Source organism: Eleutherodactylus coqui, chromosome 3 (assembly GCF_035609145.1).
Source record: "Eleutherodactylus coqui strain aEleCoq1 chromosome 3, aEleCoq1.hap1, whole genome shotgun sequence".
Classification (NCBI taxonomy): Eukaryota; Metazoa; Chordata; class Amphibia; order Anura; family Eleutherodactylidae; genus Eleutherodactylus; species Eleutherodactylus coqui.
Window position 1 is genome coordinate 140010126 of NC_089839.1, and position 16807 is coordinate 140026932.

At 50.5% G+C, this 16807-nt stretch overlaps 2 protein-coding genes across 2 annotated transcripts; both read left to right on the plus strand.

Moving 5' to 3' along the window:
• The first annotated feature begins 314 nt into the window (after positions 1-314).
• Positions 315-1393, plus strand: LOC136620999 (histone H1.10-like). Its single transcript, XM_066596159.1, has one exon. It carries the CDS (start codon positions 361-363, stop codon positions 979-981), a length of 621 nt encoding a protein of 206 aa, XP_066452256.1. The 5' UTR covers positions 315-360; the 3' UTR covers positions 982-1393.
• An 11336-nt stretch (positions 1394-12729) lies between these two features.
• On the plus strand, positions 12730-13627 carry LOC136621000 (histone H1.10-like). Its single transcript, XM_066596160.1, has one exon. It carries the CDS (start codon positions 12791-12793, stop codon positions 13304-13306), a length of 516 nt encoding a protein of 171 aa, XP_066452257.1. The 5' UTR covers positions 12730-12790; the 3' UTR covers positions 13307-13627.
• Positions 13628-16807: the final 3180 nt, after the last annotated feature.

Consider the following 16807-nt stretch of genomic DNA (forward strand, 5'->3'; position numbering starts at 1 on the left):
AAAAACCATGGCGTGAGGGAAATATAGAGTGGCAACCACCAGCCCCCCATCCCTGGCGGGATGACACACACGGGGAGCACGGTTAATTTGCTGCCTCTGGGTGGTCTCCGGGGGTCTCCTGCACAGAGCTGTATGGGGTTGGGGAGATAAGCGCCTGCACTGCAGGGAACGGAGGTCGCCGGCGCCGCGGAGGGCTTTACATTGGGGGCTTCAGGGCAGCAAAGGTGACAGAAGAAACACAAGTGACTGCAGAGAGAGGCTGATCCTGCCGTTGTTCTCAACGTGGTCCGCTTCGTCAGTACAAGAGCGGCGGCGCCGGCTTCTCTGCAGCAGAGCACATCGGAGAGCAGCGGCGGCATCATGTCCCTGGAGCTGGAGGAGAACGTACCGACCACCGAAGAGGAGGAAGAGGAGGAGGAAGATGACGACGACGAGGAGCCCCCCACGGAGCAACGGAGCTCCCGCAGCAAGAAGGGGGCCGCGGCGGGGGCCTCTAAGAGGGGCAAGAAGAAGAAGAACCAGCCGGGCCGCTACAGCCAACTGGTGGTGGACACCATCCGCAAGCTGGCCGAGAGGAACGGCTCCTCCCTGGCCAAGATCTATGGAGAAGCCAAGAAGGTGTCCTGGTTCGACCAGCAGAACGGCCGCACCTACCTGAAGTACTCGGTGAAGGCGCTGGTGCAGAACGACACCCTCCTGCAGGTCAAGGGGGTCGGGGCCAACGGCTCCTTCCGCCTCAACAAGAAGAAGCTGGAGGGCGCCCCAGAAAAGAAGGCGCCCCCTGCGGCCAAGAAGAGCGCCCCCAAGAGGAGCCACAAGAAAGCAAAGCCGAAAGCCAAACCGGAGAAGCCCCAGAAGACCAGCTCCCCCAAGGCAACCCCTAAAAGCGGCAGGAAGAAGGCAGCCGGCGGGGGGCGCAAGAAGGTGAAGAAGGCTGCTAAGCCCAGTGTGCCCAAGCTTCCCAAGTCCAAGAAGGCGTGATGGCTGCCAGCAGGTTCTGCGCGGAAAAATCGGATCGCTTTATATTGTTTTGTTTATGCCATGACCCCCCTCCCCTCTGATACAATGTATCGCCTGCCCTTCTCGGAACTTTGAAACAAACTGCATTCTGATTGGCTGAGGAGCAGCAGTCACCATAGTGATGGCGTTGTGAGGGTGGTGGCTCAGTGACAGCTCTTGCTTTACAGGGAAGGAGGCGGGTTTACAGAACATCGATCTGGCTCCGGGATTCCTGCTGGTTCTCGCTGGCATCTCGGTGATTCCTGCTGTACAGTTTTGTCTTTATTTTGCACATTTTTTACAGCTTTTTTGTGTTTTTTTTTTTTTTTGCTGAATGGAAAACAATGTTGCTTGTGATTTATTTTGAAGGTAATAAAACTGCACAAACAAGGAGCATTCTATAGGATACATGGGGGGGGGGTGTAAAAGAGCAGGCAGCCAGCTCCACCAGTGCATTCTGGGTGGATTAATGTAGTATGGCCATCGCTCTATAGCCCTGAATGTATGAGATACACTTGTGTGAAATAGGTCTTAGAGGGAAACTGTCAGCAGGCGTTGGTAATTCCCTCGTTCCCCTCTACAATTGTGAGTTGGTCTTTCCCACAACACTTTTGTATCCACACTGATAGAATACTTAATGGAGGCTTGAAGATCGCCCACCACATGTAAATGCAGCTAAGTGCTCTGGTGGGCAGGCTGGCTGCCCTAAGTGTAACAGTCCTGCCAAGTCAAATAGTCAGTGGAACCAGACCACTCAGCGGCATTTACATGCAGCGGGAGATCTTCAAGCCTCTATTGTACTGCTAACACCTGCTGACAGTTTCCCTTCAGTGTGATGACTGGAGGTATGGCTGCTGTGCTCTCCCTCTGGCTGGGGCTCCAGCTCACACCACTGTATTATGGACAGGTTCCTATAGATTGTCACAAATAAACTTGATTTCTTGCAGTCTTTGGGTCGTGGCAACGAGACTGCGTTGTGTTCCAGGGTACACTGCAATCTGTGTGGCCTTCTAGTGAGCCTGGTATACAGCAACAGATCTCTGCAGTAATATCCTCCCAACTTGTGTTAAAGAGATGTTTATGTGGGTTCTATCGCACTCTTAGCTAATGAGCCTTTATCTGATTGGCTGGGAGGTACCATGTGGTTCCTTTTCGTATATATCTGGGCTTATTTGCTTTAATACTGTCTTAGGGCTTATTCAGACGTCTGTATATCGGCCGGGTTTTCACGCCCGTCCGATATACACTGTGCCTCTTTGCAGGGGGAGGAGGCAGGCCGTGAGCAGTGCACTGAGCTCCTGCCCCCTCTCTGGCCCTTGCCACTATTTGCAATGGGAGGGATGGGGGCGGAGTTAAATTCCACCCCCTGCCATTGCAAATAGTGGCGAGGGGGCGGGAGCTCAATGCACTGCTCCTGTCCCTCTTCCTCCCACTGCAGAGAGGCACAGTGTATATCAGTCAGGCGTGAGAACCCGGCCGATATACGGACGTCTGAATAAGTCCTAAAAGTTAATACAAACAAAGGCCGCCTGCACACGACCGGTTGGATTCCACATGTAGGATCCTGCAGCAGAATCCAGCCGGTGACCCCTGCGTATCTGTCTGGATTCTTATTCTGTACTGAGGATGTGCCGTCCGGAACACATGCGCGGTACAGATTATGCTACGTCCTCGTTACGCGATGACGTGGATCCTGCAACCTTTCCACAATGATGATTGCGGAAGAGCCACAGGTCGGAAAGTTCCAATGACTTCTATGAAAGCCGTCCACATGGAATCCGCCTAAAATAGAGCGTGCTGTATTTTTTTTTTCTCCCCCCACCCCCCACTATGAGCAGAAAATCGCAATTGATTTCCACTTGTGGGCAGGAAAAAACACTTTTCCATAGCATGTTATGGCAAGTATTTGCTGCGGAATCCAGAGGCAGATGCCCGATCTAGATTCTGCAATGCAAATTCGCCCGTGTGCAGCCGGCCTTAGACCAGACAGTCTTTGGGACCTTTCATGCAGGACAGAATGTGCTCTCTGGAATATTCAGCACCAAAATTTTGATGCATAATTGAAAATAGCAGAATCCTGCTGTCAATTCTGCCTCAAAATCCACAGTAAAGCCTCTCACACAGGCGCCACTTTTGTCCACGGGTTGTGTTTGGTATTGGAGTGCAAATGAACTCAATTTAAAAGTGCAATACCAGACACAACCCGTGAGCAGTAGTGGCGCTCTTTCAGGGGAAGCACATTGTTTTGTAACCTTGTATAACTCCTTTCACTTATTACTTTCCCAAAAGTCTGTCCAGGGCTCAGCTCAAAGTTAGGCCTCGTTCACACTAGTGCTGTTTTTGCGTATTAGAGGCACATGAAAAGAGCGCTTCTATAAGAACCAATGGTTTCCTATAGAAGCATTCACATGAGGGAATTTTAGACGCGCAAAATGCTTGCACCAATCAAAGATAGGACATGCAACTGCAAAGCTCGCATCTAAGGTCCGCCGTGCAAGAAAAGATAGGACCTGACCTATCTTTGGTACGTGATGTGCAGGAGTTTTCAGACTCCTTTGGGAACTGGTGTTTATGGAAACTCCTTCGGAAGAAAATGAGATTACAAATCTCATTAGGAGGATTTCTGCCGATGGAAGGAATTCCCAGCTGCTTACAGCAGGACATTTAAAACGCGCTGCCCAGAAGCACATTTTAAATGGTCCGCTGTAAACTCCTGTTAGTCCCCGTGGGGATGAGGGGGCTCCCTGTGGGTACCCTTAATCTCCACAGGGACTAACAGGAATTTACAGCGGGACATGTAAAGTGTGCTACTGGGCAGCATGTTTTAAGTGTCCTGCTGTAAGCATCTAGGAATCCCCCCAACCCCAACCCCCCCCCCCCCCCCCCCCCCCCCCCCCCCCAGCCGTGGGGGGCAGTAAGGGACTCTCTCCCAAGGGATTTCCTTATAGAGGGAGGCAGGATTAGAGGGCTTTCCCAAGAGAGCATGGAAGAAGAGGGCAGGGCTAGAGGGATCTGTCCTCTAGCCATGCCTCTCTCTCTTTGCTATGGGGGGATCCCTAGAGTATGGAGAGAGAGAGCGGGGCTATGGGTTAATCCCCCATAGCAGGGAGAGACAGCGCGGTGCTATGGGTTAATCACCCATAGCCCCGCTCTCCCTTTCCCTGCTTTCGGGAAATCCAGAAGCCCTGCCCATTCACGCAATTTTTAGCGCAGTATAGGCGCAACATTTTCATGCACCTATACTGCACTAAAACCACGCTCGTTTTGACGAGGCCAAAGCGAGCGAAAATGTGCAACACTTCTAAAAGCTGCAGCAAGATGAGAACCTACAGAATCCGTTCTTTCCAAGCACTTCTAGGGGTTCGCTGGAGAAATCTACTTACGAGGGTCCAGTGGTGCCAGCAACCCCACTTCTAGCCTGGTTCTGCTAATGGGTCAACCCTTTCCTAGGGTCGGTGATGTCATTGCAGGAGACTGTCCAGATCATTTCAGTAATTAAGCCAGCCTCCTTATTTGTCACGCCAACGCTGGGGCATTCTATAGGAGACATGGAATAAGACCCGCCTAGCAGGCGCCGTACAGGTCCCTCCCGCTGCTCTCTGGTATTCCTGCAGGTTTTCTTGCAATTTTCAGCACCAACAAAACATCTCTTGCTGGTAACGGGAGAGCATGAGAGCCAATCAGAGCCAGCACTCTATGCACCAATCACAGCCACTTTTTTTCATGTAGTTCCCCGTCACCTGGTTGTGGAAGTGGGGGTAAAAATAGATGCTGTGTAATGTATGCCTTTTGTGTTTTTGCAATAGCAGCGTATTTGTGACAGTTGCCACTAACCGTCCATTAAATGTTCAAAGTTTTTGTCACAAAGCCTCTGGAGAGAAACCGTGGACATGCAGTGTGAAAGAATATCAAAATGTATCACGCCGCTCAGCACGGAGCTAGAAGAAGCCCACCCATCCACATTGAGCTTTGAGGTACATTTAAATACAGTGTCCAGAACATTTGACTCTGGTTTTTGAACTATACCAGCTTTGCTCTAGGTCCCCAACAGATCCCAGCTGACAGCTGGGGGACCCAACTCAACACAGCACCACCACGGGAGAAAGAATTATACCACGCATGTTGAAACCCGTGGACTGTCCTTATGATGCATGGATGAGCTGCTCTTCTCTCTGGCTTACAGATGGGGTGTTCCAAATGAAGGACCTGCTCTATACTAAGTGAGGGTACTGTTGTATCTTGTCTCCACCAGAAGAATGGGTGGAGACAAGTTGCACGGCCACAAACAACACCCACAACTTCATTGGCTGGGCCAGAGTATCTGCTGGTCTGTGCTCCTTGCTCCACTGTCATAATTCCTCCGGGGACCTTCTTTCCTTCCAGCTTCAGCAGTGTAATTTCAACCCCCCCTCCTTCTCTTTCCCATACATTGCATTCCCCCATTGTCAATATCCCCGAGCGGCAACTCCTCAAGCTGGCACTGCTGCAGGCTTGTAGGTCCAAAATAATACTTCTCCCGAGGACCTTTCCTGCCAGCATCGGCGCTGTAATCCCCCTTCGCTGCTTTCCCCCACAGTCACTGCCCCCGTCACTCTGCCCACTCCTGTCCCTGCTCCTGCGAAGTTGGTCACCCGCTGTCAGTCTCCTCCCCGGCGTCACAAAATGCCTGCAATATGTTATGGCACTGAGGAGACTGACAGCGCAGGTGCCACGAAGGGGACAAGGGAGAGCAGCGGAGTGTAACTGCCCTCGGCGCTCTGCCTTCTTCTCCCGTCCCTGCTACGGCACAGTCTAGGGAGAGCGGCTGTGGGGTCAGTGGCACAACGAGGCGGGAGGGAACATAATAGAAAAGCATTCTCCAGCGCAGCAAGAGACGTTGCTAACTAATTGCTTAGCTCCACTCCCGGCCCGCCCTTGTCTGCAGCCAGCAATGGGGGGAGGTGGGATGGGGTGGTGCTTAGCTCCACCCCTGTCCTGCCTCCTCCCATTGCAATCAGCCGGAGGGGAGGAGAGAAGAGAGTCTACTAAACGCCCTCCTACCTCCCTTCTCCGGCCACTGTCATTGGCTCCCGTAGGAGCCCATGCTGCGGCCGATGTATTCTGGTGTAAAAATGACCGGCGCTATATTGGCCGGCCGGGCACTTTTACGTCGCGGAAATATGGCCATGTGATCTGATGCATTTGAATCCAATGCATCAGATCACAGCGTATATCGGTCGACCGTGAAAACGGCAGGCCGATATATGCTCGTGTGAAAGAGGCCTAACTGAGAAGTTTCTAATTAGGTACTAAGGGATTTATAAACAAGTCTCCACTATTATTCTATCTTGACACCACCAGGAAGTCCTGGTGGAGTCAAGATTGACAAGGGGGTGAGACCCCTGTACCCGATTGGCTGCACAGCAGCGTGGGCTGCAGGTCCTGGCAGCCCACAAAGCAGAAATGGAAAAGATAAGGGGTTACTATGAGAAGCATACATCGGCCTGGAGGCTCTTTCCTAGCGCAGGCACAGAAGGCGGGCCCTCTTTCCCTCAATCTAACTTTCACATATTGCCTGCCAGCACGGAGGCCACAGCAACGAGGGGGACACAGTCTCACAGGCGGCCGCTGCTGTGTGCAGCAGCAGAGCAGCAATGGGACACAGCCGCGGGGCACTCCAGTGTCACAGTTGGCGGCGGCCACTTTGCCTCCAGCCAGCACCACAGTTACAGCCTGTGCCCGGGACGGAGGGCTCATCCTGCGCTCAGCTGGGACGCATCCAGTGTTACAGGCAGCTGTGATTTGATGCCTTGGATTCCAATGCATCAGATCACATGGGCGTATTTCTGAGACGTAAAAACGCCTGGCCAAGCCAAAATAGCGCAGGGAACTATCTTTTGGGCCGGGAATACGTCGGCCGCTGCATGGGCTCCTAAAAGTATTCAAACTTTTATTCCTAAAAAATATTTCTATTTAGATACAATAATCTCCTTCAAAGTAGCCCTTGGGCAGCCACACACTTCTCCCAACGCTTCTGCCACTGTCGGAAGCAGTACTGAAACGCCTATTTTGAGATGGCGCGTAGCAGGTCTGTCGCATTCTGCATGATGTCTTCTCTGGATTTAAATTTGATTCCTTTCAGGGGCATTTTCAGCTTAGGGGAAAAGTCAGAAATCACATGGAGCTGCTGGTAGAGTAGGGAGCTTAACTCCCCACTAATGTGCGCCCATCTTTGAAGCGGTTGTACCACTCCTTTTATCAGTGTGGTACCCATTGCTTCGTGCCTGAAGGCCTTTTGAATCACTAGCGTTGTTCAAGATTTTCTGTCATTTTGTCAAAAAAGAAAATCAGACGACACTCACACTTCCTCACTCATCGGCTGCCTGCCAGCGACTGACAGCTTCTGCACCAAGGTACTAAACCCTGCCTCCCTAGCGACATCTGTTTACGCACAAAAAATTAAGGTTGGATACTTTTTGAACGCACCTCGTACGGTTATGTTAATGGAAAAAAATAGCAATAGCTCTTCGCAAACAGGAAGAAAAAATGAAAACATGCTAAGAGAGCCAAAGCCTTTCATCCAAAAAGTACTTCTGAACAGGTTGAAGACCAATAATATGAGGTAGGAGCGTCCAATGGAAGAAACACTCATGAGATATACAGTAAGTGAGCTATCACAGCAGCGCAGGAAGCAGTCAGGGTACTGGTGTATCTTGACGCCACCGAAATAATGGATGGAGACAAGAGACACCAGTAGAAACAATGCCCACAACCTGATTGGCTGCTCAGGAGAAGGGGTCGGCATTATGTGGCCAGACGTCTCGTGTCAATGCTGGCGTCCCTAGTGTGAGTATATGATGCCGGGCCTGCTGTGCCTCTCCCTGGCTGCAGTCTCCCACCTCCTACTGCGATTATCCCTGGCGGATTCATGCTGCAGCTGCTGTGCCAGCGGCAGTGTCCCAGCTCCGTGCACGCCACAGTTGTGATTGCTGCCGGCCCTGCTTTGGTTGGTATTAGTTTATCTTGACGCCACCAGGAACTACTAGTGGAGTCAAGTTTGACAGGGGGGCGACGCCCCCTGAACGTGATTGGCTGGTTACGTGGATGGGATTTAGGTCCTGGCTGCCCACTAAGGATTGTTGGGGAAAGCAGACACGTTTCCCTGCTGCAGGCAGGCAGCCGCAGCTGAAAGTGATTTCCCCGGCGCCCGTGCAGAACATACTGCAGTGTGAAGCCGCTTCCCTGACGGCGCAGCAGCACAGAGGCCACACCACCCGGGTATACTCACTGAGAGCAACTGCCAGCAGGTACCCCGCTCCAGCCGTGCATTTGCACTTCTGAAAGGCCCTTCCTTGCCTGTGCTACCACCCTCTGTCTTAAACCGAACAGCGGGGTCAGCCTCAGGCAGTGGACAGTGAGGTGAAGCGACTTTGGCGGCGGCGGCGGTCCTCTTCCCTCTCCCCCACCCTCTGCCAGCATATTACTGTACTATAAGGCGCTCGGCAGCACCGAGAACATAGTGCAGCACTCAAGTAAGCCATAATGCAGCAAGCCGGGAGACAGGCAGCTATTTGTGGTGCAGCACAGGGAGCACTTCTCAGTGAGAGCATGGACCCGACCCATGACCAGGGAACAGCCAGCTAAGTGCACCTTGTAGGACCTTCAGATCTTGACCCAATCGGCAGCTAGGGGTCTGACAGGGGCGTTACTCCTGTCAAACCCCTAGCTTCCAGTAGTGTCAAGATACACTAATACCCTTTGGCTCTCCCCGCCCCCAGTCTCCCAGCTTACCAGCATGCCGCTGGTTCAGCAGCTCCTCCTGGTGGTGTTAGCAGTCCTGCTGCTGTGCATGGCGGCAGTCACAGCGAGGGAGGTAGCAGCGCATCAGCCGACAATGGAGAAGCAGAGTGTCAGCGCAGCTCTGCGACCCGGGCTGGTGAGTCCATTCAGCGTAGGAGCAGTGCAGATCACTGGAGATAGCCTCTTTCTGGTGCTCTGTGCGCTTCACGGACCCGCTGTATGCCCTTCCCGTGCAGCACCACCCAATCACTGCCCCTGACTGCTGTATCTTGACAGACAATCGTAACATAGGGGTGTGACAGGGGCGTTCACTCCTGGTGACAGCTGTCACACCCCTAGCTTCCGGTGGCGTCAACATACACCAGTACCAGCAGTCAGTACCGGGTCCTTTCTCCTGGAGGACCCATCCTGCTTCAGCACTATATAATATAGGTGTGAAGGCACAACTAGGAATGCAGCTCCCTTCCGTGGTAATATTAAAGAATTACACATCATCACTTAGGCCCAATGTCCACAGGCAGGAGATGCGCAAATCAAGCCGCCCATATGGAAACATAGGAGTCTGCAAATAAAATAAAGCATGCAGATTTGATTTGCGGACCTTTTGGTTGGGAAAGTAAATCGCAGCATGCTCCATTTCAGTGCGGATCCCGCACGGACGGCTTCCATTGAAGTTGTCCAATCCGCGCATTACGTGGGAAAGCAAAAGATTTTAAAAAATCTGTATAGCGCATGTCCAATGGTGAGCCGTGCGGACCATCCCCAGTACAGAACACCCAGAAGTACAAAGGTCCACGCTGACGCCTGCCCATACAGGTATGCAGGGTCAGATTCCGCTGCAGGCTCTCGCGCGTGGAATCTGACCCGCCCGGGAACATGAGGCCTTAAAATTAGTCAATGTGAATTGATTTTAATAGATGCCACCTTCATTACAAACATGAGAGCGCTGATACATGTTAGCGGTTGCCACTAACACACACATTTTTGTTGGGTTGCACTTTAATGGCAGGTGCAACCCAGCAATTAGCGCTATTATACATCCGTTAATGGCGTTCATGTAAAAGTTCCCTCAGAAAGCTACATAGCAGAATTAGTAATTTGTCAAATTCCCCTTGTGATATCACAAGTCTGGAGGTAAACCTTCTACAATAAAGGGGCTGTACAGCATTAGGAAAACATGGCTGCATTCTGGCAAGAACAGCATGGCACCCGTCCTCAGTATCATTTACTGTCATACAACTTACAGACAAGTGTGCTGCTGATTTTCGAAGACAGCAGCCATTCATCTATTACAAGTGCTCTAACATACATTTTTCTGATAACTGTCGGGCTGCACCAACCCAGTAATTAGTGATATTGCATTAAGAGCGCTTCTGTAATACTGCTCTAGGGCTTCTTCCCACATTTGTATGCACAACTGCGCACGTCTCAGAGCAACACATTTGCGCAGTGAATGAGGTAGCTTTGTGTGTGTGTGCGTGGTCGCGCATAGTACTGTACTTATTGTGCACGCAGGGCATGTTTACCTGCATGCACAAAACACCCCTGCCTTGATTTAAAAGGCTATTTAGCCTAATGAGGTCCGGGTGTGTTCTGTTTTTCATGGAACCGCATAGTGTATTGCACTTTTCTGCGTGTATTTGCACATGTCCCATAGACTTCTATGGTAGACTTTGCTGCACAAAACGCAGAAAGATAGAGCAGGTGCTACTTTTGATTCGTGCACAAAAAACGTTAATGGGAACCGACCAATTGGCATCAATGGGTTCCATTCTCTGCGCACTTCGCGTATATATATTTATTTATTTATTTTTTTTAAGCGTACAAAAACAAGTGCAAACACAGTCGTCTGGAGAAGTCCTCAGGCTGCTATTACATGGGCGCTAGAGGCAGCCGTTAGAACTCATTGCTGGGCTATTACATGAGTGTTAACAGCGTGTAACAGTGCTAACTACTATGCTGCAGCGGCGCTTGCAGGTGCAGTCTAGACATTGGCAACATAAGAGTACTAGTGGTAGCCGCTAGTGCTCATGTAATAGCACCTTATGGCCAGTTTCACACTGCCGACAAACCTGTGTGAGATTTGTGCGTTGCGAGATACGAAACCCATCGTTCTGAATGGAGTCATATAAAATCGTGGCATCTCCTATCTTTTCACGTTCCTCGGATCACAACCGTTATTGTTTTCAACGGGACAGTAAAACATATTGCATGGCCTGCAATGCGCACATGAAATCAAGAGAGAACACTTGCCGATCCTGCAATGCGGCTGAAAGCCGAGCCGGAGGATCGCAACATAACAGGAGTGATGGGAGACGTTTTTGCCTTGCATCCGCGGGTAAATCGCATGCTAGCAAGTGCAATATAGCGCTCGCCTGGTGTAGGTAGCCTTACACAAGCATTGTTAACGCTCGCATAATAGTGCTAATTGCCGGCCTAAGGTACCTTTCACACGGGACGGAAATTGTCCGCAACACAGATTTGGATTTTCTCAATTACTGCGGATTTTGTTGCGTTTTTAACTGCGAAATGCATTCTGCAGAACATCTTGCAAATTTCTTGCATTTTGTTCCGCAGACTTCAATAAAGGAATTACATCAAGGATTCCGCAAGCCGTCTGTAATACCGCCGCAGAAAGTGTTTGTGATGCAGAATTTAATCTTGCGGTTTTGAAGTAAAGACTCGCGAATTTTAGCAGGTGCGGAATTCAAGCCCCATAGGGATGACATTGTGACGCAGCCCGACCCCAGGCATATCCACAATTTACATTGTGGACGGGCCGCAGATTCCGTGGGAAAAGCAGGGGTTTACAAAATAAAATCTGTACTGCGCATGTCCTACAGCGTGCCGTGCGGACCATCCACAGTACAATGAAGCTGGAAGAAGAGAGGTCCGCGCGGACACCACCGCCTGCACATACAGGTACGCATGGTCACCCGCGTGCTGTGTGCATGACGCCTAACAGAAACAAACTACACACAACTCATGTAAATCTGGAAAAAAAGCAAGTAGCAGTGTAGCAGAGTTGAGTTTGTCATTTGCCATATCTCATGTTGATGTCACAAGGTATTATCTGTGGGGTAACATAGGATGCTTGGAAATCTATCACACTGAGTCAGTCAGTCCAATATCCAAAAGAAAGTACTAAACTATAAACTCCACTGAAAACATGTCACAGCAGGAAAAGGGTTACAGAGGTAGCAGAGCTGAGTCTGTCATTTGCCACAACTCATGGTAATATCACAAAACACTTTGAGCTTTTACATAGGATTGCAGACAAATCTACGACTTTAAGCTAAGTGACACAGTTCGGCTCTGCTACATCTGTATATAGTATTTATGGCCAATTACTGTTAGGTGCACGAGGTTTGGCATTTCCCTCTAGATACTTGCAACCATCCCAGACAAGGTCAGTGTGTGCCAGGTTACCCTCCACATACGAGGTGCCACATCTAATCTCTAGTGCCAACCCCAGGATCCCCCTCCAGCTGCAGGATCACGTGAGGGGCGCTCTGTGTTACTTGCACCAATTTAAACCCCCTCTAACTCTGGCACGGCAGCACCTAGATCCCCCGAATAATTATGGATCTGTCCCTTGAAACCCCCTCTTTCCATCCCCCAAGTGATCGCCCCGGATCGCCCCCGTCTAGGCAGCTAAAACTGCCCGCAAATAGCATGCCTCCCCACCGCTAGGGTTACGGCAGGCAGGGGATGCACTGGTTAATTCGCTGATTTCGGGGTTAATAAAGGCGAAATAGCTGCCGGTTTTTGCATGCATCGTTAGAGGGGGGTCCCGTGTTGGAGATGCCTCGGGGGTCCCGGTCTTGCAAGTTACCGGTTTGCAGAAAAAGGCGCAGAATTGAGCGGGAAGAAACACAAGTTGCAGGAAAGTGGCGCTGGGAGCTGTTGTTGTTCTCAACGTGGTCCGCTCTCTACGTATAAGACTAGGAGGAGCCGGGGATGTGGAGCAGTCTTGTCGTGACTATCGCAGCATCCGGCCACACAGATCGCAATGGCTCAGCAAGAAGTTGCCCCCGCCACTCCTAACAAGAAAGCCAAAGCAGCCGGCAGCAAGAAGAAGAAGAACCAGCCGGGCCGCTACAGCCAACTGGTGGTGGACACCATCCGCAAGCTGGCCGAGAGGAACGGCTCCTCCCTGGCCAAGATCTATGGAGAAGCCAAGAAGGTGTCCTGGTTCGACCAGCAGAACGGACGCACCTACCTGAAGTACTCGGTGAAGGCGCTGGTGCAGAACGACACCCTCCTGCAGGTCAAGGGGGTCGGGGCCAACGGCTCCTTCCGCCTCAACAAGAAGAAGCTGGAGGGGCTGGCAGTGCCCAAGAGAGCATCCCCCAAGCCTGCGGCCAAGAAAGCTGCCCCTAAGAAAAGCCCCAAGAAAGCAAAGCCTGCACCCAAAAAGAGCACCAAGAGCCCAAAGAAGAGCAACAAGAAAGTCACCACCAGCAGGTCTCCCAAAAAGGTGAAGAAGGCAACTAAGCCAAGGGGACTGCGAGCCAAGAAGGCATAGACTGCCAGAGGCTGAGGACTGTGTACATAGCCCCTCCCCTGCTTGTTTCTTTTTCCTGGACTTGTTACTTTGTTGCTCCTTTCCTGTTACCTGGAGCTTCAGTGGTTCCTAGAGAGGAGCTGCTCTGCAATCCCCTTAGAAAGTAGAAGGGTTACATTTGCTGCCATGTACTTCTTGTTGTAGTTTAGGTAACCTACATTACATCTTATGGCCGAGCTCTCCCATTATTTGTAGCTGCATGCTATTTTTTTTTATATATTTTTTTTTTTATTTGTAGAATTCTGGATTTTTTTCTTAATAAAATGTTTAATGAAAACTTTATTGGTTCATGTTCATTGCAGGTTGATTATGTGCAACTTGTGAGACTACAACTCCCAGCCTGCCTTGTTTTTCAGCATCTGGCTTTCACGGTAGTGCAGGAGTTGTAGTCTTACTACAGGTTAGCTACCATTTCTCTGACTTGATGAAGGGTTTATTTGTACTTGTGGTTCTATCAGGTCACTCCACATCAGTGCTGGATTTGTTTGGCGGGAGGGGGGGGGGGGGGAGAAACTGTTTATACCCCTTACCAGCTGTGGGCAAAGTGAGAGGATGGGGCAGGAGCTAATGTGCTAATCTCCCATCCCACCCCCTCCCTTTCCCAACAGCCAGAGAGGGGAGAGGGAGTTTAGCAGAGCCTCTGCTAAACTCCCTCCCACCTCCCTTTTCAAAAAGCCCTCTCCCCTCACCGTCTCTCTGTAAGGGGAGGAAGCAGGGCGGGAGCTAGCGTGCTAAGCTACCACCTCCCCTGGTCACAGCCAGCAATGGGAGGGTGTGGAGAGAAGCAGGGAAGGGGGTGGGAGTTTAGCAGTCATGCTGTTAAACTCCCTCCCTTCTCCAGCAGCTGTTATAGGCTCCCATAGGAGCCTATGAAGCCAGCAGCATAAAAGCACCTGGCCAAAATGCACTATCTTGGCTGTCCAGGCGCTTTTACGCTGCGGAAATACGCCCATGTGTATGCCCAATGTATCAGTATGCATTGTAAACTAATGCATCAGAGGGGCCCTGTATATCGGCCAGGCATGAAAACCCGGCTGATATACACCCATGTGAATCCAGCCCTACACTGAGGCCTAGTCCTCAATATTCATGAGCTGCAGGTAGCCTTACCCACCCCAGCTGATAAGTGCCAGGTGTCTGCTGATTACAGTGTATAGGGAGATAGCTGGCAATCAGAGGGACAGGGAACTAGCTGCAGCTCTGAGTGGCTGCTACTACGGTAATCAGATCCAAGTTTTTCCCAAATTACTGCACACAGATACAGGACGTGGGGAAAATTTAAGGCTGGGTTCACACAGGACGGATTTCCAGTGGAACTCTTGCGGATTGGCTGCACCAAAAATCTGCGAGAATTCCGCTGGAAAACCGCAGCTGCAGATTTTGAAGCATTTCCGCTGCGGCCATCTCTCTCCAGAGAGAGGCCACTGCTGAAAACAAGAAAAAAAATTGGCATGCTGTATCTTACCTTTCCGTGCCACAGCGTGTGGACGAGATTTTTACAAAATCTAGTTCACTTTGCCAGCTAATCCTGGGATTAGGAGTCGCGCGCGGACAATCCACATGGAAATTCTGCAGCCAATCCATCCCATATGAAACCAGCCTAAGTGCTTGTTCAGACGACCGTATAGCGGGTGGGTTTTCTTGCCCGTCCAATATACGGTGTCTCTCTCTGCAGGTGGAGGAGGCTGGAAGATTCGGGAGCAGTGCTCTGAGCTCCCCCCCGCCCCTCAGCACTATTTGCAATGGGAGGGGATGGGGGCAGAGCTAAGTCTCAGAACTTAGCTCTGCCCCCTCTCATTGCAAATAGTGCTGAGGGGCGGAGAGGGGGCAGGAGCTCAGTACACTGCTCCCAGCTTTTCCAGCCTCTTTCCCCTGCAGCGATGGACACCGTATATAGGCCAAGCGTGAATTCCTGGCCGATATATGATGGTCTGAATATGCCCTAAGGGTGTCATCCCAAGCGTTCCCCCCCCCCCCCCCCCCCATTATTGCGATTGCAAAAACCAATTGGGCAGCAGTATAGAATGCACAATGTGACTGTCCTGGCTTTAGTGTGGACTATCAATATTAGATTGGTGGGGATCAGCTGTATGAAGGGGCAACAGCACTGCAGCTCTGTATTTAGGAGTAGCGGTGCCTGATCCTGTAGCTCAGTCCCAGTTACATGGAATGAGACTGCAGGAAACTGCAATATCAGGCCTAGTGGCCGCTAAAATTATAGAACTGTGTCTGGTGAACGATAAAGGCGATCCTGCCTTTGACAAAGCGTCATGGCCCCTAAATCTAGCTAATTGGCGGGGCTGCTGACGGTCTGATTCCCATTGACTTAATAGTGAGGGCTGATCCTAGGGATAGACATCAATGTTATAGGATCACATAACACAGAAGACGACATGAAGCAATGAGGCCGGTCGCACTTCTCTGCAGATGCAATCCCACTGACTGTATGCCTATGTTTTTTCAAACCCATGCCCCCTCCCCCTGGCATAGTCAATGTGTCAAGTGGGTGGTCCCTACCCTTCCCTCTGAATTGATGATTTGAGACCTGATTGACAGTCTCATGTCAATCACAGAGTGAACAATAGGAACTGCCTTCTTTATACATTTGAGCGTACGGGGAGCCAGAACTATGAGGTATCTTTTACATGGGACGGAATTAGTCTGCACAGACATTTCTGCGCCACAATGTTCTGCACCTTGGGCTTGACTTCCACAGCTGTTAAAATCTGTGCGTCTAATTAAAAACTGCAAGATTAAATTCTGTGAGATGTGATTCCGCAATTAAAGGCTATAGACAAAAGCCCAATAAGTTCCACAGTTAAAAACACAACAAAATCTGCACTAATTGACAAAGTCTGTATCTGCATTGTGTCCTGCGGACAAATAAGGGAGATGGAATAAATCCTTCACAGTGCCACCTATTGGAAGGCAGCATTCCTTCAAGCCAAAGTCAGACTTTTTATACAAGCCTTGTTACAATGACCAGGAATTACAAGCAAAGCCAGACTCCATGTACATACAGCTGTTTCAGGGTTTTTGCCCTTCATCAGTGTACAGTAGGAGTCCTTCCAATAGGTGGCACTGTGGAGGATTTATTCCATCTCCCTTATTTGCATATTACCCAGAGGAGCGTGCATGGCCATTTGAGTCTCCTTACTTAGTTTATAGTTGCTCTCCCTAAGGAGAAAAGATAGCGTTTTTGACCCCCCCCCCGTCCCAGGCCTCTCACTAGCAAAGCCAGACTTCTACTGTACACTGATGAAGGGCAAAAACCCTGAAACAGCTGTATGTACATGGAGTCTGGCTTTGCTTGTAATTCTCGGTCATTGTAACAAGGCTTGTATAAAAAGTCTGACTTTGGCTTGAAGGAATGCTGCCTTTCCTATAGGTGGCACTGTGGAGGATTTATTCCATCTCCCTTATTTGCATATTACCCCAAGCAGAAAAGATAGCGTTTTTGTC

Excerpts from the sequence above, each read along its gene's own strand:
- LOC136621000 (XM_066596160.1), top strand. The coding sequence starts at position 12,791 with ATGGCTCAGCAAGAAGTTGCCCCCGCCACTCCTAACAAGAAAGCCAAA.
- LOC136620999 (XM_066596159.1), top strand. The coding sequence starts at position 361 with ATGTCCCTGGAGCTGGAGGAGAACGTACCGACCACCGAAGAGGAGGAA.